The sequence below is a fragment of the Oncorhynchus masou genome, chromosome 29 (assembly GCF_036934945.1).
Source record: "Oncorhynchus masou masou isolate Uvic2021 chromosome 29, UVic_Omas_1.1, whole genome shotgun sequence".
In the NCBI taxonomy this organism is placed as follows: Eukaryota; Metazoa; Chordata; class Actinopteri; order Salmoniformes; family Salmonidae; genus Oncorhynchus; species Oncorhynchus masou.
In genome coordinates this window covers 16,157,476-16,180,873 of record NC_088240.1, presented here as the reverse complement: position 1 = coordinate 16,180,873, position 23,398 = coordinate 16,157,476, and the positions used below count along the sequence as shown (strand labels likewise).

General features: G+C 45.9%; 1 protein-coding gene across 2 annotated transcripts in view; it reads left to right on the top strand.

Annotated features, from left to right (window-relative positions):
• Positions 1 to 23,272, top strand: part of LOC135519071 (amyloid-beta A4 protein-like) — a 44,509-nt gene extending 21,237 nt beyond the window's left edge. The window contains exons 5-18 of one of the 2 annotated variants that reach the window (XM_064944122.1): positions 8,276 to 8,460; positions 8,662 to 8,876; positions 9,057 to 9,227; positions 12,228 to 12,361; positions 12,522 to 12,596; positions 12,687 to 12,845; positions 17,799 to 17,927; positions 18,074 to 18,173; positions 18,320 to 18,387; positions 18,506 to 18,650; positions 18,776 to 18,829; positions 18,930 to 19,021; positions 19,511 to 19,657; positions 20,127 to 23,272. In XM_064944122.1, the coding sequence (XP_064800194.1) occupies positions 8,276 to 8,460; positions 8,662 to 8,876; positions 9,057 to 9,227; positions 12,228 to 12,361; positions 12,522 to 12,596; positions 12,687 to 12,845; positions 17,799 to 17,927; positions 18,074 to 18,173; positions 18,320 to 18,387; positions 18,506 to 18,650; positions 18,776 to 18,829; positions 18,930 to 19,021; positions 19,511 to 19,657; positions 20,127 to 20,228 (1,776 nt within the window). In that variant the 3' untranslated portion in view covers positions 20,229 to 23,272. The remainder of the gene's footprint in view (positions 1 to 8,275; positions 8,461 to 8,661; positions 8,877 to 9,056; positions 9,228 to 12,227; positions 12,362 to 12,521; positions 12,597 to 12,686; positions 12,846 to 17,798; positions 17,928 to 18,073; positions 18,174 to 18,319; positions 18,388 to 18,505; positions 18,651 to 18,775; positions 18,830 to 18,929; positions 19,022 to 19,510; positions 19,658 to 20,126) is intronic. The other variant, XM_064944123.1, reaches the window with a different exon arrangement.
• Positions 23,273 to 23,398: the final 126 nt, after the last annotated feature.

Here is a 23,398-nt window from a genome sequence, read left to right as displayed (position 1 = left end):
GGGTCAAAATGATCACAAGAACGGTGAGCGAAAATCCCAGAACCACACAGGGGCACCTAGTGAATGACCTGCAGAGAGCTGGGACCAAAGTAACAAAGCCTACCATCAGTAACACACTACGCCACCAGGGACTCAAATCCTGCAGTGCCAAACGTGTCCCCCTGCTTAAGCCAGTACATGTCCAGGCCCGTCTGAAGTTTGCTAGAGAGCATTTGAATGATCCAGAAGAAGATTGGGAGAATGTCATATGGTCAGATGAAACCAAAATATAACTTTTTGGTTAAAACTCAACTCGTCGTGTTTGGAGGACAAATAATGCTGAGTTGCATCCAAAGAACACCATACCTACTGTGAAGCATGGGGGTGGAAACCTCATGCTTTGGGGCTGTTTTTCTGCAAAGGGACCAGGACGACTGATCCGTGTAAAGGAAAGAATGAATGGGGCCATGTATTGTGAGATTTATAAGTAAAAAAAACCTTCCATCAGCAAGGGCATTGAAGATGAAACGTGGCTGGGTCGTTCAGCATGACAATGATCCCAAACACACCGCCCGGGCAACGAAGGAGTGGCTTCGTAAGAAGCATTTCAAGGTCCTGGAGTGGCCTAGCCAGTCTCCAGATCTCAACCCCATAGAACATTTTTGGAGGGAGTTGAAAGTCCATGTTGCCCAGCAACAACCCCAAAACATCACTGCTCTAGAGGAGATCTGCATGGAGCAATGGGCCAAAATATCAGCAACAGTGTGTGAAAACCTTGTGAAGACTTACAGAAAACGTTTGACCTCTGTCATTGCCAACAAAGGGTATATAACAGTATTGAGAAACTTCTGTTATTGACCAAATACTTATTTTCCACTATAATTTGCAATATCCAACGGTAGTTATTGTGGTCAAATTTGTCTCCACTTTTGTGGATTGGGTTGATCAGTCCTTGTTTCCAAATATTGGGGAAGATGCCAGAGCTAAGGATGATGTTAGTTTTAGTATAGCCAATTAGAATTTGTTGTCTATAAATTTGATCATTTCATTGAAGATACCATCAACACCACAGGCCTTTTTGGGTTGGAGGGTTTTTATTTTGTCCTGTAGTTCATTCAAGGTAATTGGAGAATCCAGTGGGTTCTGGTAGTCTTTAATAGTTGATTCTAAGATTTGTATTTGATCATGTATATGTTTTTGCTGTTTATTCTTTGTTATAGAGCCAAAAAGATTGGAGAAGTGATTTACCCATACATCTCCATTTTGGATCGATAATTATTTGTGTTTAGTGTTTTCCAGTTTTGTTCTTTTCAAGTAGATTGTGATTTTGCTGTGGTCTGATAGGGGTGTACGTGGGCTGACTGTGAACACTTTGAGAGACTCTGGGTTGAAGTCAGTGATAGTCTACAGTACTACTGCCAAGAGATGAGCTATAGGTGTACCTACCATAGGAGTCCCCTCGAAGCCTACCATTAACTTTGTACATACCCAGCGTGCGACAGAGCTGCAGGAGTTGTGACTTGTTTTTGTTGGTTATGATGTCATAGTTGTGTCTAGGGGGGCATATGGGGGAGGGAATGCTGTCACCTCCAGGCAGCTGTTTGTCCCCTTGTGTGCTGAGGGTGTCAGGTTCTTGTCTGGTTCTGGCATTTAGGTTGCCACAGACTAGTAAATTCTCACTGGAAGAGAATTGATTGATTTCCCCCTCCAGGATAGCATTTAGGTCGCCACAGACTAGTACATTCTCTCCCTGGAAATGATTGATTTCCCCCTCCAGGATGGAGAAGCTGTCTTCATTAAAGTATGGGGATTCTAGTGGGGGGATATAGGTAGCACACAGGAGAATATTTTTCTCTGTTGAGGTAATTTCCTTTTGAATTTCTAGCCAAATGTAAAATGTTCCTGTTTTGATTAATTTAATAGATTAAGTTAGGTCTGCTCTTTACCAAATTAGCTTACCCCCTGAGTCCCTTTCCTGTTTCACACCTGGTAGTTTAGTGGATGGGACTACCAGCTCTCTGTAACCTAGAGGGCAACCAGTGGGTCCGTCTCCTCTATACCAGGTTTACTTGTAGGATGACAATGTCTGTATTTCAGATTTCTTTGATGAAGTCCAGGTTCCTGCTCTTTAGGCCAAAGGCAGATGACCTCAGGCCTTGGATATTCCAGGATGAGATGGTGAAGGATTTGTGTTCCATAAAGTGTCCAATGTTGTTGGTCGTGTGGTTTGGCCTCAGGCCAGTAAGTGTGAGCAGAGCCTGCTGAGCATCTGGTACATGCCATTGGCTTGGGCTAATGTAAGAGTGGGGGTTGGGCCTGTTTGCCCACTCACTGCCTGGGCGTATGTGTAACTTCCATGTTGAGGCCCTCTTTGCGGGGGTGGGGCATAGGTCGGATCTGAGGGGGCCTAAATGGGTTGTGGGCATGGTTGATTGGTGGGGGTGTTGATTGGTGGGTGTGTGTGTGTGTGTATGTGGCTGGTGGTGTTGTGGTCTGGATGTAGGTCCTCTCGGCATGGGTCCTCTGTGTAGGTCCAGGGGGGGTCCCGCAGGTTTGGGAGTGTCGCTGGTCTGGGCGGGGTATCCATTGATTTGTTGCTCCTGTGTGAAGTGTTGGGGCTGCGTTTGAGAGCGATGTCTTTAGAGTCCTGGCGAAGGTGGGCACTGCTGCCTTGTATAGGTGGACCTGGTCATAGATGCTGTTCAAGTCCAGGGTGGAGTGGTGGGCCAGGAAAACATTTGGTTTTGAGGCACTGTCATTGGAAATACTTGCGTTTACCTGCTGTATGGTAGCAGGGTGGAAGTCTTTCGTGGTAGCAAATCAAATTTTATTTGTCACATACACATGGTTAGCAGATGTTAATGCGAGTGTAGCGAAATGCTTGTGCTTCTAGTTCCGACCATGCAATAATATCTAACAAGTAATTTAACCTAACAATTTCACAACAACTACCTTGTACACACAAGTGTAAATGAATGAATAAGAATATGTACATAAAAATATATGGATGAGTGATGGCCGAACGGCATAGGCAAGATGCAGTAGATGGTATAGAGTACAGTATATACATATGAGATGAGTAATGTAGGGTATGTAAAGATTATATAAAGTGGCTAGTGATACATTTATTACATCAATTTTTCCATTATTAAAATGGCTGGAGTTGAGTCAGTATGGTGGCAGCAGCCCCTCATTGTTAGTGACGACTGTTTTAACAGTCTGATGGCCTTGAGATAGAAGCTGTTTTTCAGTCTCTCGGTCCCAGCTTTGATGCACCTGTACTGACCTCGCCTTCTGGATGATAGCGGGGTGAACAGGCAGTGACTCGGGTGGTTGTTGTCCTTGATCTTTTTGGCCTTTCTGTGACTTCGGGTGGTGTAGGTATTCTGGAGGGCAGGTAGTTTGCCCCCGGTGATGTGTTGAGGTCGTGAGGTCCTCTGGGCTTGGGGTTCTTCATTTGTCTGTTCTGCTGTGATGTTGATGCTATGGTCAGGGTCTGGTGTGGACTGTTCTGCTGTGGTGTCAAAACTTTTGTCAGGAGATGAGGTGGGCTGGTCTGCTGGCTTCTCTGCAGGGGTGGCCACCTCTAGTGGGTTGTTCTGTCACACGCCATCCCTCTAACCCTCTCCTCTAGCAGTCTGATCCTCTCCTCTAGTGCTCTGTTCTTCTCCTGCTCTTGCTTTTTATATTGTTGAAGTTGTCTCATCTATCTATCTTATCTATCTTATCTATAAAGCCATTCTTACATCAGATGATGTCACAACATGCTGTACAGAAACCCAGCCTAAAACCCCAAACAGCAACAATGCAGGTGTCGAAGCACGGTTGTTAGGAATAACTCCCTAGAAAGGCCGGAACCTAGGAAGAAACCTAGAGAGGAACCAGGCTATAATGGGTGGCCAGTCCTCTTCTATCCATCTTGTATTCTCTTCTCTATCTAGTATTATCTCATCTACCCATCTACCAATCCATCTCGTGTTCTCTCCTCTACCGATCCAGCTCGTTTTCTCTCCTCTATCGATCTAGTGTTATCAGTCCAGGGGGGTTCTGATCTATGCGGTAGCAAGGGGTGGTGTAAACAGAGGAAGAGTCAGCTTTAATTTTTTTAAATATATTTAATGTTCATAGAATAGCACTCGGATGGTTCAAGAAAGGGAAACAAAATCCTAGTTCGGTTCAGAGCACTTCACTTACAAACCAAAGATCGTTTTGATAATCAACAAAATAATCTCTTTTGTGACTAAGCTTGGCTTTGGCTCGCAGCTACGGGAATCACTCACACACATTCATCTTTTTAATCCGTTTTGTCTTGGTCTCTCAATGTCCTGTTCTTTCCTTGTTTCTTCGTTCTATTTTTTAAAACTTTTTTATTTATTTATTTATTTATTTCACCTTTATTTAACCAGGTAGGCAAGTTGAGAACAAGTTCTCATTTACAATTGCGACCTGGCCAGGATAAAGCAAAGCAGTTCGACACATACAACGACACAGAGTTACACATGGAGTAAAACAAACATACAGTCAATAATACAGTATAAACAAGTCTATATACAATGTGAGATAAGGGAGGTAAAGGCAAAAAATAGCCATGGTGGCGAAGTAAATACAATATAGCAAGTAAAACACTCAAATGGTAGATATGCAGCGGAATAATAGAAATAATGGGGTGCAAAGGAGCAAAATAAATAAATACAGCAGGGGAAGAGGTAGTTGTTTGGGCTAAATTATAGATGGGCTATGTACAGGTGCAGTAATATGTGAGTTGTTCTGACAGCTGGTGCTTAAAGCCAGTGAGGGAGATAAGTGTTTCCAGTTTCAGAGATTTATGTAGTTCGTTCCAGTCATTGGCAGCAGAGAACTGGAAGGAGAGGCGGCCAAAGGAAGAATTGGTTTTGGGAGTGACCAGAGAGATATACCTGCTGGAGTGCGGGCTACAGGTGGGTGATGCTATGGTGACCAGTGAGCTGAGATAAGGGGGGACTTTACCTAGCAGGGTCTTGTAGATGACATGGAGCCAGTGGGTTTGGCGACGAGTATGAAGCGAGGGCCAGCCAACGAGAGCGTACAGGTCGCAATGGTGGGTAGTATGTGGTGCTTTGGTGACAAAAACTGATTGCACTGTGATAGACTGCATCCAATTTGTTGAGTAGGGTATTGGAGGCTATTTTGTAAATGACATCGCCGAAGTCGAGGATTGGTAGGATGGTCAGTTTTACAAGGGTATGTTTGGCAGCATGAGAGAAGGATGCTTTGTTGCGAAATAGGAAGCCAATTATAGATTTAATTTTGGATTGTAGATTTTTGATGTGAGTCTGGAAGGAGAGTTTACAGTCTAACCAGACACCTAGGTATTTGTAGTTGTCCACATATTCTAAGTCAGAACTGTCCAGAGTAGTGATGTTGGACAGGTGGGCAGGTGCAGGCAGCAATCGGTTGAAGAGCATTCATTTAGTTTTACTCGTAAAAGCAATTGGAGGCCACGGAAGGAGAGTTGTATGGCATTGAAGCTCGACTGGAGGGTTGTTAACAGTGTCCAAAGAAGGGCCAGAAGTATACAGAATGGTGTCGTCTGCGTAGAGGTGGATCAAAGACTCACCAGCAGCAAGAGTGACATCATTGATGTATACAGAGAAGAGAGTCGGTCCAAGAATTGAACCCTGTGGCACCCCCATAGACACTGTCAGAGGCCCGGACAACAGGCCCTCCGATTTGACACACTGAACTCTATCAGAGAAGTAGTTGGTTAACCAGGCGAGGCAATCATTTGAGAAACAAAGGCTATCGAGTCTGCCAATGAGGATGTGGTGATTGACAAAGTCGAAAGCCTTGGCCAAATCAATGAATACGGCTGCACAGTATTGTTTCTTATCGATGGCAATTACGATATTGTTTAGGACCTTGAGCGTGGCTGAGATGCACCCGTGACCAGCTCTGAAACCAGATTGCATAGCGGAGAAGGTATGGTGGGATTCAAAATGGTTGGTATTCTGTTTGTTGACTTGGCTTTCGAAGACCTTAGAAAGGCAGGGTAGGATAGATATTGGTCTGTAGCAGTTTGGGTCAAGAGTGTGTCCCCCTTTGAAGAGGGGGATGACCGCAGCTGCTTTCCAATCTTTGGGAATCTCAGACAACACGAGAGGTTGAACAGGCTAGTAATAGTGGTTTCAACAATTTGGGCAGATAATTTTAGAAAGAAATGGTCCAGATTGTCTAGCCTGGCTGATTTGTAGGAGTCCAGATTTTGCAGCTCTTTCAGAACATCAGCTGACTGGATTTTGGAGAAGGAGAAATGGGGAAGGCTTGTGCGAGTTGCTGTGGGGGGTGCAGTGCTGTTGACCTGGGGTAGGGGTAGCCAGGTGGAAAGCATGGCCAGCTGTAGAAAAATGCTTTTTGAAATGTTCAATTATAGTGGAATTATCGGTGGTAACAGTGTTTCCTATCTTCAGTGCAGTGGGCAGCTGGGAGGAGGTGTTCTTATTCTCCATGGACTTTACAGTGTCCCAGAACTTTTGTTGTTGCAGGAAGCAAATTTCAGCTTGAAAAAGCTAACCTTGGCTTTTCTAACTGCCTGTGTACATTGGTTTCTAGCTTCCCTGAAAAGCTGCATATCACGGGGCTGTTCGACGCTAATGCATATGATGTTTTTGTGTTAGTTAAGGGCAGTCAGGTCTGGAGAGATCCAAGGGCTATATCTGTTCCTGGTTCTAAATTTCTTGAATGGGGCATGCTTATTTAAAATGGTGAGGAAATCATTTAAAAAAAACAGGCATCCTCTATTGACTGGATGAGGTCAATGTCCTTCCAGGATACCCCGGCCAGGTCGATTAGAAAGGACTGCTCGCTGAAGTGTTTCAGGGAGCGTTTGACAGTGATGAGTGGAGGTCGTTTGACCGCTGACCCATTACGGAAGCAGGCAATGAGGCAGTGATCACTGAGATCTTGGTTGAAAACTGCAGAGGTGTATTTAGAGGGCAAGTTGGTTATGACGGCTTTGGGGTGGTACCTGGTAGGTTCATTGACAATTTGTGTGAGATTGAGGGCATCAAGCTTAGATTGTAGGATGGCTGGGGTGTTAAGCATCTTCCAGTTTAGGTCGCTTAGCAGTACGAGCTCTGAAGATGGATGGGGGGCAATGAGATCACGTATGGTGTCCAGAGCACAGCTGGGGCATAGGGTGGTCTATAGCAGGCGGCAACGGTGAGAGACTTTTTTTAGAGAGGTGTATTTTTAAAAGTAGGAGTTCAAATTGTTTGGGTACAGACCTGGATAGTCGGACAGAACTCTGCTGGCTATCTTTGCAGTAGATTGCAACACCACCCCCTTTGGCCGTTCTATCTTGTCTGAAAATGTTGTAGTTAGGGATGAAGATTTCAGAATTTTTGGTGGTCTTCCTTATGCCAGGATTCAGACACGACTACAACATCCAGGTTGGCAGAATGTGCTAAAGCAGTGAATAAAACAAACTTAAGGAGTAGGCTTCTAATGTTAACATGCATGAAACCAAGGCTTTTACAGTTATAGAATTCATCAAAAGAAAGCGCCTGGGGAATAGGAGTGGAGCTAGGCACTGCAGGGCCTGGATTCACCTCTACATCAACAGAGGAGGAGTAGGATAAGGGTACGGCTAAAAGCTATGAGAATTGGTCGTCTAGAACGTCTGGAGCAGAGAGTAAAAGGAGGTTTCTGGGGGCGATAAAATAGCTTCAAGGTATAATGTACAGATAAAGATATGGTAGGATGTGAATACAGTGGAGGAACCTAGTTATATGCAACTATAGTTCTCCTCATTTCACCCCCCCCTTCTCCTTTCTTCTCTTCTCTCTTTTTCCTGGTGTGTAATTTCTTCACTTGCACTGGTAATAAGGGGTGTGTTCAGGGAATCCTGTGTAGTCAGCAGGGATTCCCTGAGGGCCTCTTCCCCTTTGACTCCCATTGACCCCCATACCTCTGGATGATTCACCCTATCAGTATTCTCTCCTCTCTCTCATATTCTGAGGGAGTGTGTGCTGGGCTGCGATGACTCAGCCCTTTATCTCGGTCCATCCTCCCATGCATGCATGACTGCTCTCTGCTCCTCACCTTATCCTATTATTTTTGACTGATTCTATAAGCTAGAATTCTACCAATGATTGATTTTCTTCATATTATTTATTTGTATCACCTTTAGTCTTTTGCATAGTTTTATCCTGAGCATGTACCTGACCAGGAAACCATCTTGACACTAGTGATATGTAAAGATCTGTGTCTTAAAAAGTGATAGGCAAATGAGATGTTTTCTAATTACTATTATTATCAGTCCTGCGGAGACCGCACCATGAATCTCCATGACTACGGGATGCTGTTGCCATGCGGCATCGACCGTTTCCGAGGGGTGGAGTTTGTGTGTTGCCCAGCGGAGACACAGCGCGAGTCAGACAGTGTGGAGCTGACTGAGTCTGATGTGTGGTGGGGTGGAGACGAGACTGAATATACCGATAACAAGTACGCATGCACAAACACAATGCATACACACATAAAGGAGCAAGCACAGATGCATACAGGCAGACACAAACATCCAGACATTTAAGCGCACACACACATCATCTTAAATACTTACTCAAGTTCCTAAACCAGTGGTTAAATCCTTTTGACAGATAACCTGCACAACCAGATAGACTCACGGTCCACCCTCTCTCCCTACAGCATGCCTCGCCAGGCGGATCAGGGGGCTGTCACCACTGAGGAGGATGACGAAGAGGATGCCTTGGACAGAGACGAGGACGGAGATGGTCTTGAGGATGATGATGACGATGAGGATGACGTGACCGATGAACGGGACAGTGGTGAAGGCACCTCCAACATCGCCATGACAACCACCACCACGACCACCACTGAGTCGGTTGAGGAAGTCGTCAGAGGTAAGAACAAGCCATGGATTGAAAGAGATGATTACTTGTTTGTTTGTTTTTCTCCAAGGATTTGTGGAGAGGTTTCAAAGGTGGAGAAGATGTGTGTATGTTTGAACATACTGTGTAAACACACCCAGTGTGTGTGATTGCTCTGTGAGAGTGTGTGTTTTAAGAGTGTGTCTTTCTCAGAGGTGTGTTGGGCGCGTGCTGAGTCGGGCCCGTGCCATGCCATTCTGGAGCGTTGGTACTTCGTGCCAGAGAAGGGCACCTGTGCCCCCTTCCTCTTTGGAGGGTGTGGGGGCAACCGGAATAACTTTGACTCAGAGGAGTACTGCCTGTCTGTCTGCAGCACCAGTGTGTGTAAGTCCCTGGACTGGAGCCCCGATATGGACCTCTAGGTCCCTTGCCTTGGGGACTATAACCCCTGCTGTCTGCCTCTGAGCTGTCTGCCTCTCTGAGCTGTCTGTCTGTCTAACACAGTCTACCTGTCTGTCTGATGGCTCTTAGACACTTGAAGCACAAGTGATGTACTACCTACTCTGAAAGGGGAAGATGTTTCAGTTCTATACTGAACAAAAATATAAAAACAACATGCAACAATTTCAAAGATTTTACTGAGTTACAGTTCATATAAGGAAATCAGTCAATTGAAATAAATTCATTAGGCTTTAATCTATCGATTTCACATGACTGGGAATACAGATATCCATTTTATTGGTCACAGATACTTAAAAAAACTAAATGTAGATGCGTGAATCAGAAAAGCAGTCAGTATCTGGTGTGACCATCATTTGCCTCATGCAGAGCGGCACATATTATTTGAATAGAGTTTATCAGACTGTTGTCCCATTCCACTTCAATGGCCTCTCCCTCAACTTGACACGTCTGTGGCATTATGTTGTGTGACAAAACTGCACATTTGAGTGGTATTTGTCCCCAGCGCAAGGTGCACCTGCGTAATGATCATGCTGTTTAATCAGCTTCTTGATATAAAACACCTGTCGGGTGGATGGATTATCTTGACAAAGGAGAAATGCTCACTAACAGGGATATCAACAGATTTGTGCACAAAATGTGAGCGAAATAAGCCTTTTGTGCGTATGGAACATTTATGGGACCTTTTATTTCAGTTAATGAAACATGGAACCAACACTTTATAAGTTGTTTTGATATTTTTGTTCAGTGTAAATTTTGCATCATATTTGTCAATGATGGATACTTTTTAAGTTTTCATTGAATTTCATTAAAGAGATTTTCTGCCACTGTTAGAAGATGGTGGAAGGTAAATAACATGCACAGCCTTTTACGAAATGTGTTGATCTTTCATTTCCCTCCAATAGTAGTTATTACAGATGAACCATTACTCTGGATAGCGAAGACTGTTTTACTGCAACAAACCTTGAGGGTCTGGATCCATCTCAGGTTTTGGGGAAGTGCAGAGTGTTCCGAACAAAATAGTGTGCTCTATTGGGTGAACAGGTGGCTTGGTACAGACGGAGGTTGACCTTTCAATTAGGTCATTCTGATATTTAAAAAAAAAAAACTATGTATAATGACTTAATCAAGAAACGGACAATATTAGGAAGTATCTGCGCCGACATTAGCAGAGAATGTCACTGGTGGAAAATAGCCAACTCACTCACTCACTCACTCACTCACTCACTCTTCTGCTTTTGCAACGATTCTCTTACTCACTCCATCACACACTAACCAACTCAGTAACATTGTGTGTGTGACTGTGTTTGTCGGGTGATTTATGGTGGCCTGACCTGGCAGTGAGTTAATGACTTGATGTTCTAACCGGTTTAACCTAACAGCAGCAGTGTCTCTTTATGTGTGTGTGTGTGTGTGTGTGTGTGTGTTCGTGCATATGTCAGTTGGTTGAGTCTCTGCCTGTTTCCCAGCCCCAGCCTGGCTGTTCCACTCTTTTCCGGCACTTTCCGCGCAGTTAAGCACGCCTACCCTGATCCTGACTAGGCAGAATTTCCAGTCTCCCTTATCTCGTGCATGCATACACACCCACACACAAAAAGATGTCAAGGCAGACTAGTATATCACCTGTCTGTCTGTGTGGTTGACCTGTTTCTCTACCTACCTGTCTGTCTGTGTGGTTCACCGGTCTCTCCACCTGTCTGCCAGGTCTACCTGTCTTTGTGTGGCTAACCTGTCTGTGTGTTTTACCTGTCTGTGTTGTTGACCTGTCTCTCTATGTGGTTGACCTGTCTCTCTACCTACCCCTCTGTCTGTGTGGCTGACCGGTCTGTCTGTGTGGTTGACTTGTGTCTGTCTGTCTGTGTGGTTCACCTGTTTCTCTACCTGTTTGTCTGTCTGTGCAGTTGACCTGTCTCTCCACCTGTCTTCCAGGTTTACTTGTCTTTGTGTTGTTGACCTGTCTCTCTACCTGTCTGTCTGTGTGGTTGACCTGTCTCTATACCTACCTGTCTGTCTGTGTGGCTGACCTGTCTCTCTACCTGTCTGTCTGTGTGGTTGACCTGTCTCTCTGTCTGTCTGTCTGGTCTGTCTGTCTGACCTGTCTCTTTCTGTCTGTGTGGTTGACCTGTCTCTGTCTGGTCTGTCTGTCTGACCTGTCTCTTTCTGTCTGTGTGGTTGACCTGTCTCTTTCTGTCTGTGTGGTTGACCTGTCTCTCTCTACCTGTCTGTGTGGCCGACCTGTCTCTCTCTACCTGTCTGTGTGGCCGACCTGTCTCTCTACCTACCTCTCTGTCTGTGTGGTTGACCTGTCTCTTTCTGTCTGTGTGGTTGACCTGTCTCTTTCTGTCTGTGTGGTTGACCTGTCTCTCTCTACCTGTCTGTGTGGCCGACCTGTCTCTCTACCTACCTCTCTGTCTGTGTGGTTGACCTGTCTCTCTACCTGTCTGTGTGTGTGGTTGACCTGTCTGTCTGTGGGGTTGACCTGTCTCTACCTGTCTGTCTATGTGGTTGATCTCTCTCTACCTGTCTGTCTTTCTGTGTGGTTCACCTATCTGTCAGGTCTACCTGTCTGTCGGTGTGTTTGACCTGTCTCTCTACCTGACTGCCAGGTCTACCTGTCTGTCTGTGTGGTTGACCGGTCTCTCTACCTGACTGCCAGGTCTGTCTGTCTGTCTGTGTGGTTGACCTGTCTCTCTACCTGACTGCCAGGTCTGTGTGTGTTTGACCTGTCTCTCTACCTGTCTGTCTGTGTGTTCAGACCCTTAAATCTTAGTATAGTTTCAGATTACAGTGACAATAAGGTAGAAATGTGGGAGGAGGATTTGCTGCTGTTTAACCTTTGAGTGATCAAACAGTTACCTTTGGACCCTTTTGTGGAAATCCCCTTCCTCCTCTCCCCTCTATCGCTATTTCTTCCTCCTCTCCCAGTGCCTACCACGGCCCCCTCCCCCCCTGGCGCGGTGGACCGTTACCTGGAGTCTCCCGGAGACGACAGCGAACACGCCAACTTCCAGCAGGCCAAGGAGAGTCTGGAGGCCAAGCACCGCGAGAGGATGTCTCAGGTCTGTGTGTATGAGAGTGAGAGAGAAAATTAGCCTGTGTGTTTGTGAAAGAGGAAGAACTTATGGGGGAGAGGGGTCCCTTTTCTGACGTGAACTATGGACAATAAGGGAGTTCACTACACTACCCACAATCCTCTGTGTGACTGACGTGTCTCGCCAGGTGATGAGAGAGTGGGAGGAAGCAGAGAGACAAGCCAAGAGTCTCCCTCGCGCTGACAAGAAGGCAGTCATCCAGGTACACTACCTTGTGCGTGCATGTGTGCGTGCGTGCGTGTGTGCATGTGTGTGAGTGCAGTCTAGTGTGTGTTAATTTTTTTGTGTGCAGCACTTCCAGGAGAAGGTGGAGGCCCTGGAGCAAGAGGCAGCAGGAGAGAGGCAGCAGCTGGTGGAGACCCACATGGCCCGGGTGGAGGCCCTGCTCAACAGCCGCCGCCACATGGCCCTGGAGAACTACCTCGGCTCCCTGCAGGCCAACCCACCCAGGGTACATATACACAGTGCATTCAGGAGTGTTCAGACCCCTTGACTTTTCCAACATTTTGTTACATTACAGCCTTAATCTAAAATGGATTGAGTTGTTTTTCCCCCCCACATCAATCTACACACAATACCACATAAGGACAAAGCAAAAACAGGTTTTTAGACATTTTTGCTAATGTATAAAAAAAAAATCACATTTACATAAGTATTCAGACCCTTTACTCAGTAAATTGTTAAAGCATCTTTGGCAGCCTCGGGTCTTCTTGGGTATGACGCTATAAGCTTGGCACACCTGTATTTGGGGAGTGTTTCTCCCATTCTTCTCTGCAGATCCTCTTGGATGGGAAGCGTCACTGCACAGCTATTTTCAAGTCTCTCCAGAGATGTTTGATCAGGTTCAAGTCTGCTCTGGCTGGGCCACTCAAGGACATTCAGAGACTTGTCCCGAAGCCACTCTTCCATTGTTTTGGCTGTGTGGTTAGGGTCGTTGTCCTGTTGGAAAGTGAACCTTCACCCCAGTCTGAGGTCCTGAGCAGTCTGGAGAAGGTTTTCATCAAGGATCTCTGTACTTTGCGCCATTCATCTTTCCCTTGATCCTGACTAGTCTTCCAGTCCCTGATGCTGGAAAACCATCCCCATGGCATGATGCTGCCTCACTGTAGGGATGGTGCAAGGGTTCTTTCAGACGTGGCGCTTAGCATTATGGTGGAGACATTACAAGATGATGTTATAATACTACCATTCATGCAATAGAACAGGGTTCCATTAGTACTCGCTTATCTGTGTCTGTGTGAACTGAGAGGAGCCTTTGAGGCTCAATGCTGACAATTGATTTCCGAATGGCTTGGTGATAAAACCTACAGCATGCATTCCATAGAATGAGTTGGTGTTTATGTTCTGTAAGGTACCAGGGAGGGATGGCTCAGCTATGGATAATAGAATGAGTTGGTGTTTATGTTCTGTAAGGTACCAGGGAGGGATGGCTCAGCTATGGATAATAGAATGAGTTGGTGTTTATGTTCTGTAAGGTACCAGGGAGGGATGGCTCAGCTATGGATAATAGAATGAGTTGGTGTTTATGTTCTGTAAGGTACCAGGGAGGGATGGCTCAGCTATGGATAATAGAATGAGTTGGTGTTTTATGTTCTGTAAGGTACCAGGGAGGGATGGCTCAGCTATGGATAATAGAATGAGTTGGTGTTTATGTTCTGTAAGGTACCAGGGAGGGATGGCTCAGCTATGGATAATAGAATGAGTTGGTGTTTATGTTCTGTAAGGTACCAGGGAGGGATGGCTCAGCTATGGATAATAGAATGAGTTGGTGTTTATGTTCTGTAAGGTACCAGGGAGGGAAGGCTCAGCTATGGATAATAGAATGAGTTGGTGTTTATGTTCTGTAAAGGTACCAGGGAGGGATGGCTCAGCTATGGATAATAGAATGAGTTGGTGTTTATGTTCTGTAAAGGTACCAGGGAGGGATGGCTCAGGTATGGATAATAGAATGAGTTGGTGTTTATGTTCTGTAAGGTACCAGGGAGGGATGGCTCAGCTATGGATAATAGAATGAGTTGGTGTTTATGTTCTGTAAGGTACCAGGGAGGGATGGCTCAGGTATGGATAATAGAATGAGTTGGTGTTTATGTTCTGTAAGGTACCAGGGAGGGATGGCTCAGCTATGGATAATAGAATGAGTTGGTGTTTATGTTCTGTAAGGTACCAGGGAGGGATGGCTCAGCTATGGATAATGATGAGAGGAACCTTGTCTCGGGTCAAACTCTGGTTTCTGTACAATAAGAACAGTCTTCACGGCAAATGCTTTCTGGGTGCGTGGGGAAACTCCTTTCTCATATCTGTTGTTTGTCATGTAGACTAAGGTGTGTGTGTGTGTGTGTGTGTGTGTCTTTGCTATAAAATATCTTTGTATTCTGTGTGTCAGGGCTCTCAACCAATCAGTCGAGTGTTGGGTTGGCCAGCCTCGTTATTGCAGAGCACTCACATCATTCACTTATTAATAAGTGATTCAATAATTAGTTTTAAGTATAACTCTGACTTGTGTGATAAGATTGTCTCTCCTCATTTGATAATATAGAAATAACCACCTCAGTATTCAGGCCAATGAGTTCAATCTTGGTTTCATCAAACCAGAGAATCTTGTTTCTCATAGTCAGAGTCCTTTAGGTGCCTTTTCGGAAAACTCCAAGCGGGTTGTCATGTGCATTTTACTGAGGAGTGGCTTCCGTCAGGCCACTCTACCATAAAGACCTGATTTGTGGAGGGCTGCAGAGATGTTTCTCCTTCTGGAAGGTTCTCCCATCTCCACAGAGGAACTCTGGAGCTCTTTCAGAGTGACCATTGGGTTCTTGGTCACCTCTCTGACCAAGGCCCTTCTCCCCTGATTGTTTAGTTTGGCCGGGCGGCCAGCCAGTTCTAGGAAGACTCTTGACTCGTGCTTCTACACCTGCATTGCTTGCTGTTTGGGGTTTTAGGCTGGGTTTCTGTACAGCACTTTGATATATCAGCTGATGTACAAAGGGCTATATAAATAAATTTGATTTGATTTTTGGTGGTTCCACTCTTCTTCCATTTAAGAAGGATGGAGGCCACTGTGTTCTTGGAGACCTTCAAGTTTTTGGTACCCTTCCCCAGATCTGTGCCCCTTCACAATCCTGTCTCGGAGCTCTACGGACAATTCCTTCGACCTCATGGCTTGGTTTTTGCTCTGATATATACTGTCAACTTATATAGACAGGTGTGTCCCTTTGCAAATTATGTCCAATCAATTAAATTACCACAGGTGGACTCCAATGAAGTTGTAGAAACATTTCAAGAAAGATCAATGGAAACAGGATGCACCTGAACACAATTTCGAGTCTCATATTAAAGGGTCTGAATACTTATGTAAATAAGGTATTTCAGTTTCTTATTTTTACATTTAAAATAAAACTGTTTTCACTTTGTCATTATGGGGTATTACGTGATGAGAAGAAAGAAAAATATTTAATCCATTTTAGAATAAGGCTGTAACGTAATACAATTTGGAAAAAGTCAATGTCCCTCGTCTCAGCCACCACACATCTGTGTGCAGCAGCAGGTCTGTGTGCTCCGCTTCAGTCTCTTCTAAGTGAGCGTGAAATAGCCTCGGCTGTAGGCGTCTTGCTCGAATAGAACACACGATCTTCATGGTAACATCCATCACCTCTTTCATGTTTAACATCTTCCCGCACAAAGCTTAATGATGAATTATGCAGTGATAACTAAGAAAGTCCGGGAAAGAATCATCTTGTTTGCACAATGCAACAAACCCACTGATGCGGCCTACTATAGCAGGTGGCCCATTGGTAGTAATGGAAACGAGCTTACAGAAGGGCAGTTGGAATTTGAAAGCAAAGTCCATAAAAGCTTGAAAGATGTCTAACTCTCTCTTATGTCCTTTCAGTGGCAAAATGGCGAGGAGTTCCTCATTTGTACTCATGTTGTCAAATAAACTCAGCAAAAAAAGAAACTTCCCTTTTTCAGCACTCTGCCTTTCAAAGATAATTTGTAAAAATCCTGTGGAATAAATTACAATGTCCATACTGTGAGACGCCTAAGACAGCGCTACAGGGAGACAGGACGGACAGCTGATCGTCCTCACAGTGGCAGACCACGTGTTTCAACACCTGCACAGGATCCGGTACATCTGAACATCACCTGCGGGACAGGTACAGGATGGCAACAACTACCCGAGTTACACCAGGAACGCATAATCCCTCCAGTGCTCAGACTGTCCACAATAGGCTGAGAGAGGCTGGACTGAGGGCTTGTAGGCCTGTTGTAAGGCAGGTCCTCACCAGATGTCACCGGCAACAACGTCACCTATGGGCACAAACACTCGTCACTGGACCAGACAGGACTGGCAAAAAGCGCTCTTCACTGACGAGTTGCGGTTTTGTCTCACCAGTGGTGATGGTCAGATTTGCGTTTATCGTTGAAGGAATGAGCGTTACACCGAGGCCTGTACTCTGGAGCGGGATCGATTTGGAGGTGGAGGGTCCGTCATGGTCTGGGGCGGTGTGTCACAGCATCATCGGACTGAGCTTGTTGTCAATGCAGGCAATCTCAACGCTGTGCGTTACAGGGAAGGCATTCTCCTCCCTCATGTGGTACCCTTCCTGCAGCCTCATCCTGACATGACCCTCCAGCATGACAATGCCACCAGCCATCCTGCTCGTTCTGTGAGTGATTTCCTGCAAGACAGGAATGTCAGTGTTCTGCCATGGCCAGCGAAGAGCCCGGATCTCTCTCCCATTGAGCACGTTTGGGACCTTTTGGATTGGAGGGTGAGGGCTAAGGCCATTCCCCCCAGAAATGTCCGGGAACTTGCAGGTGCCTTGGTGGACGAGTGGGGTAACATCTCACAGCAAGAACTGGCAAGTCTGGTACAGTCCATGAGGAGGAGATGCACTGCAGTATTTAATGCAGCTGGTGGCCACAGATGTTTTTTTGTTGTTCCTTTCTTCTTTGTAAGTCAGTCTTTGCTGGAAAATCTCTTTCCTGGGTTTTGTGTGGTTTAAAACGTTGTTCTATGTTACCTTTCTTTGGGATAGCGATGCGATTTATGGTAGATGAGGCACACACTTTTTGTGTCTCTGTCTCTGTCCCTCACCCCCCTGTCTCTGTGTCCCACCACCCCCCTGTCTCTGTGTCCCACCACCCCCCTGTCTCTGTGTCCCACCACCCCCCTGTCTCTGTGTCCCACCACCCCCCGTCTCTGTGTCCACCCCCCCCCCCGTCTCTGTATCCCATCCCCCGTCTCTCTCTCTCTCTGTGTCACATCCCCCGTCTCTCTCTCATCCCCCGTCTCTCTCTCTGTGTCCCATCCCCCGTCTCTGTGTCCCATCCCCCCCGTCTCTCTCTCTCTGTCCCTCATCCTGCTGTCCCTCTGTACCTCATCCCCTCTTCTCTCTCTGTCTCTCAGCCTCGTCAGGTGCTTGGCCTGTTGAAGAAGTATGTCCGTGCAGAACAGAAGGACAGACAACACACCCTGAAACACTACGAGCACGTCCGCATGGTGGACCCCAAAAAGGCTGCTCAGATCCGACCCCAGGTACCCCAACCACTATAATGCACTACACTACGCACAAACCCCTAAGCTCACCGTTCAACCACCCTACACTACCCACAAGCCCCTACAGCCACTCTGTGTCCTGTGTAACTCCTTTGACATCTGAACTTTGCCCTTCTGACCTCTAGGTGATGACCCACCTGCGTGTGATTGACGAGAGGATGAACCAATCCCTGGGGCTGCTCTACAAGGTGCCCAGGGTGGCCAATGAAATCCAAGACCAAGTTTGTGAGTGTCGCCCTACACCTTCCCATATACTGCCGTGTCATGATATTATTCAGTCTATACACTGTGTCGTGCTGGGTTGTTATTACTGAGATATTGTACAGATTATGCTTTTTCCTTTCTGCCTCTCTCTGTCTGTCTGTGTGTAGCTGTCCTGATGCAGAGGGTTCAGTCAGAGCTGTCTCAGCAAATCTCATCTCTGCAGAGCGATGGGAGGGTGAGTTTCACACATACACAGGCACGCGCACTCTTGCTCATAAAAATAGTACAATCTCTCCTATCTCACAAACCCACACACAGATAGAAAGTCAGTAATGTGTATCCTGTGTTTGTAGAGTGATGGCAGGGTGAGCTATGGAAACGATGCCCTGATGCCCGACCAGGCTTACAGCTCTGCCCCTCTGGACCCTGGCATGGGCCTGGATCGACTGGGCTTCATCCACCCAGAGAGCTTCAATCAGCCCAACACTGACAACCACGGTAACACGCACACACACAACACACACTCTCACACACAGCCTAACGAAACCACAGCAATACACACGCATTATCCATTAAATTGGTCTAAAGCTTTTAGTCTGTGAGTGTTTCCTCTGTTAAAACAGTTGATCCTGTTGATGCTCGTCCAGTCCCAGATAGAGGTCTGCCCACTCGGCCTGGTAAGTGTGTATATGATTGTGTTTCTACTGTATTGGCATGTTTGTGGTTTGGGTTATGCTTGTGTAGGTCTCTTTGATGATGCTGTCTCACTGTTTCCAGTGTCTGCTCTGAAGCCTGAGGAGGTTCCTGAGGTGCGGGTGGAGAAGGAGGAGCGGCAAAGCGCCAGCTATGAAGTGCATCATCAAAAACTGGTACGGCAACACCCAGTAAATTACCTACAGTATACACTGGTACATATTCATTCATGTGCATCACAAACTGGTACAGGACCATCCAGTAAATTACCTACAGTATACACTGGTACATATTCATTCATGTGCATCACAAACTGGTACAGGACCATCCAGTAAATTACCTACAGTATACACTGGTACATATTCATTCATGTGCATCACAAACTGGTACGGCAACACCCAGTAAATTACCTACAGTATACACTGGTACATATTCATTCATGTGCATCACAAACTGGTACAGGACCATCCAGTAAATTACCTACAGTATACACTGGTACATCTGTATCACAAACTGGCTTAGTAGCCCAAGTTCACATGTTTATGATGGGAACATTTGCATTTGAGACTGGTAAATAATGTTGCCTTCACAATATACAGTATATAACTGCAGAAACACTCAACACCTCCTGGTTGATTGACAGGTGTTGTATTGATTATTACCAGGTGTTCTTTGCTGAGGATGTGGGCTCCAACAAGGGTGCCATCATCGGCCTGATGGTGGGTGGGGTTGTCATAGCGACAGTCATCATCATCTCTCTGATTATGCTGAGGAAGAAGCAGTATACCTCCATCCACCACGGAATCATCGAGGTGAGTGTTTTCTGTGCCTGCGTGTTGGTGTTCTGTACCTGTGTGTTAACCTGGTGTGTGTGTTGGTGTTCTGTACCAGTGTGTTAACCTGGTGTGTGTGTGTTGGTGTTCTGTACCTGCGTGTTAACCGTGTGTGTGTGTGTTGGTGTTCTGTACCTGTGTGTTCACCAACACACACACACCAGGTTAACACACAGGTACAGAACACCAACACACACCAGGTTATCTGTACCTGTGTGTTAACCTGGTGTGTGTGTTGGTGTTCTGTACCTGTGTGTTAACCTGGTGTGTGTGTTGGTGTTCTGTACCTGCGTGTTAACCTGGTGTGTGTGTTGGTGTTCTGTACCTGCGTGTTAGCCTGGTGTGTGTGTGTGTTGGTGTTCTGTACCTGTGTGTGTGTGTGTGTGTGTGTGTGGTGTTCTGTACCTGTGTGTTAACCTGGTGTGTGTTAACCTGGTGTGTGTTGCAGGTGGATGCTGCAGTGACCCCAGAGGAGCGTCACCTGTCCAAGATGCAGCAGAATGGCTATGAGAACCCCACCTACAAGTTCTTCGAACAGATGCAGAACTAAGGAGCTACCCGTTGACCCCTCCCAGACCCTGAACTTCCATTAACCCCTCACACCTAGGGCCCGTTCCATTTTGGTCCATAAACCCCTCACACCTAGGGCCCGTTCCATTTTGGTCCATAAACCCCTCACACCTAGGGCCCGTTCCATTTTGGTACATAAACCCCTCACACCTAGGGCCCGTTCCATTTTGGTCCATAAACCCCTCACACCTAGGGCCCGTTCCATTTTGGTACATAAACCCCTCACACCTAGGGCCCGTTCCATTTTGGTCCATAAACCCCTCACCCTAGGGCCCGTTCCATTTTGGTCCATAAACCCCTCACACCTAGGGCCCGTTCCATTTTGGTCCATAAACCCCTCACACCTAGGGCCCGTTCCATTTTGGTCCATAAACCCCTCACACCTAGGGCCCGTTCCATTTTGGTCCATAAACCCCTCACACCTAGGGCCCGTTCCATTTTGGTACATAAACCCTTCTAACTCCTATTCTATTGCTGTCAATGGATCTGAAAGGACTGAGTAGGTAAAACCAGTATGACTGAAGTGCCAGAAAAATCTAGAATGAATTGGGTTTGAATTTGAATTGTAGTCATATTACTTCCAGCTCTCCAGGGGTAGTGCCAAGGAGCTGGGGGCTGAAATACAACCTAGCCACACTCACCCTTCATCCGTTGCTCGTAAATTGCAGCACATCAACATTCATAGCTGCCATTGGTCAGACAAGGATATCCTCATTCACCTGCATATTTTTCTATAATATCCTGTAGTGTTTGTACAGAACAGAGAAGCTCATTGATTGATTCATCTGTCCGTCTATCTGTGGGTGAGCCCTCCCCCTCAGGACTCGCAGGTCTAAGAGGATGAAACAGAGGCCCCAAATATCCCTGCAATCTTCCTGCCTCTCCCCTCCCCCTCCATCTCTCCCACGCACTCTTCTCCCCTCCCTCTCTCTCAGATGACAGCTGTGCTGTGTTTAGTGATGACATAACAGCTCTTAACACTAGCGAAGGGAGGAGGGTCTCAGTCTGCCCTGAGCTCCTCTCTGTGGGATTATACCACAAGGGAGGAGGGTCTCAGTCTGCCCTGAGCTCCTCTCTGTGGGATTATACCACAAGGGAGGAGGGTCTCAGTCTGCCCTGAGCTCCTCTCTGTGGGATTATACCACAAGGGAGGAGGGTCTCAGTCTGCCCTGAGCTCCTCTCTGTGGGATTATACCACAAGGGAGGAGGGTCTCAGTCTGCCCTGAGCTCCTCTCTGTGGGATTATACCACAAGGGAGGAGGGTCTCAGTCTGCCCTGAGCTCCTCTCTGTGGGATTATACCACAAGGGAGGAGGGTCTCAGTCTGCCCTGAGCTCCTCTCTGTGGGATTATACCACAAGGGAGGAGGGTCTCAGTCTGCCCTGAGCTCCTCTCTGTGGGATTATACCACAAGCGTTTCAGGTTTTTTTCCCAGAAAAATGTATAAAAAAAACAAAAATATATAACTAATACATCAGAAATATGTAAAAGGCAAAGAAATATTGAATGTTTTTATTTTGTGCGTAATGTATTGAAATAAGGCAGAAAAAACTAGCTGTAACTATATGTAGTGCATGGTGATATTGATGCCAGACATACGTAGAGAAGCTGGCTCCTGTGGCAGGACTGGGCCTCTCATATAGACTTTTAGCAGGATTGTACATTTTCTGTGTCTTCTTTGTGATCTTGTGATATGAAGAAGAGAGAAAAAAAAAGTATTTAGAATCTGGTCCGCTTTGTTGTCACTGCGACAATCTTTAAACAGAACCTGTGCTCTCGTTTGTTTCCAGCCCCTTCCTCGCTCTGTGTTACCTACATGGACCCAGTTATCTCTATCTACATGTAGCTAATATAATGATGTGTAATAGTATCTGAACGGAAGTCGATCTGTTTCATTTAGTCTGGGTGTTACTGGTGTTACTGCTCTGTTTGTTGGTTTATGTCCCTTAAATATTCCACGACTAGGAATTGTTTCAGCTCCATTCATCATTCCAGAAATCTCAGCATTCCACCCTATCTTTCCTCATTCCTATATAGTCTGTGAACATCATTAATGGAAACAGATATCATTATTATGTTTTCTTTCTCAGGCTTTCAGGCTCTTTCAATCTCTCCTTTCCTCTGTCTATCCCATAGACCTCAACCCCCACAACCAGCCCTGCTCCTCTATCCATGCTGTCGGCTTGGTGTGTGAACTATGTTGAATTGAGAGAGAGAGAGAGAGAAGGGGGATTGGGTGTGTCAGATTTGTACATTCTAATCCATTGTCTTTCTGATCATCAAACACTTATTCCCTCCACAATGTCTCACACAGAACATACACTATTTTTCCATGACATAGACTGACCAGGTGAAAGCTATGATCCCTTATTGATGTACATGTATCAAACAACCAAGGAAAGATAAGAAAAACTGTTCTTGTTCTGTGGTGGATATCCCCCTCTTGCTTGTTTTGTCATGTCTCAGACATCCTGGCTTTAAAAGCAGAGGCTAAAGAAATACTGATCTCAGACTAGTTATATTGATCTCGGGACAATGTGCGTGAGGCAAAATACAGGGACACTTCAGAAAGCAGCAACTGCACAGGACTTTCAGATTTAAATGTGTTATGTGGAACAGATGTCATTCTGTCAGGTAGTTTTGTGTTACATTTCCATCTGCAACATTCTGAATGTTCCACCGAGCTGAACGCACCCCAGATCTGGGATCAGTATTGAGGCCGTAGTAGACGAGACATTCCCATACCCAAAACGGAGCCTCCAATAGACATGAATGTGACATTCATATTGTGCAATTATGCCACAGATCTACATACTACTACACTCCCTCCCTACACACAAACTGAAGCTCTTAAATCAGGTAAATGTTTTGGTGTTATCAAGGATACTTGTACAGGGTATCTCCAGGGGTTAGTGGTTTCATTTGTTCATTCTGTGACTTTGTGTACCTATACAAATCATTTGCTTAGACAGAAAAAACGCTTTCTACACTATCCCATCAATAAAATGTTGAATGTACATACAAATATCTGGTGTTGAATCTGTGTGTGGTCATGACAGAGCTTGAATCCTGGTCATATAGGAAAAACATTAGAACCCACCTGAGTGGTGTGGATGTATGCATGTGCATTACACTGGAGCAGTTCTGCCTA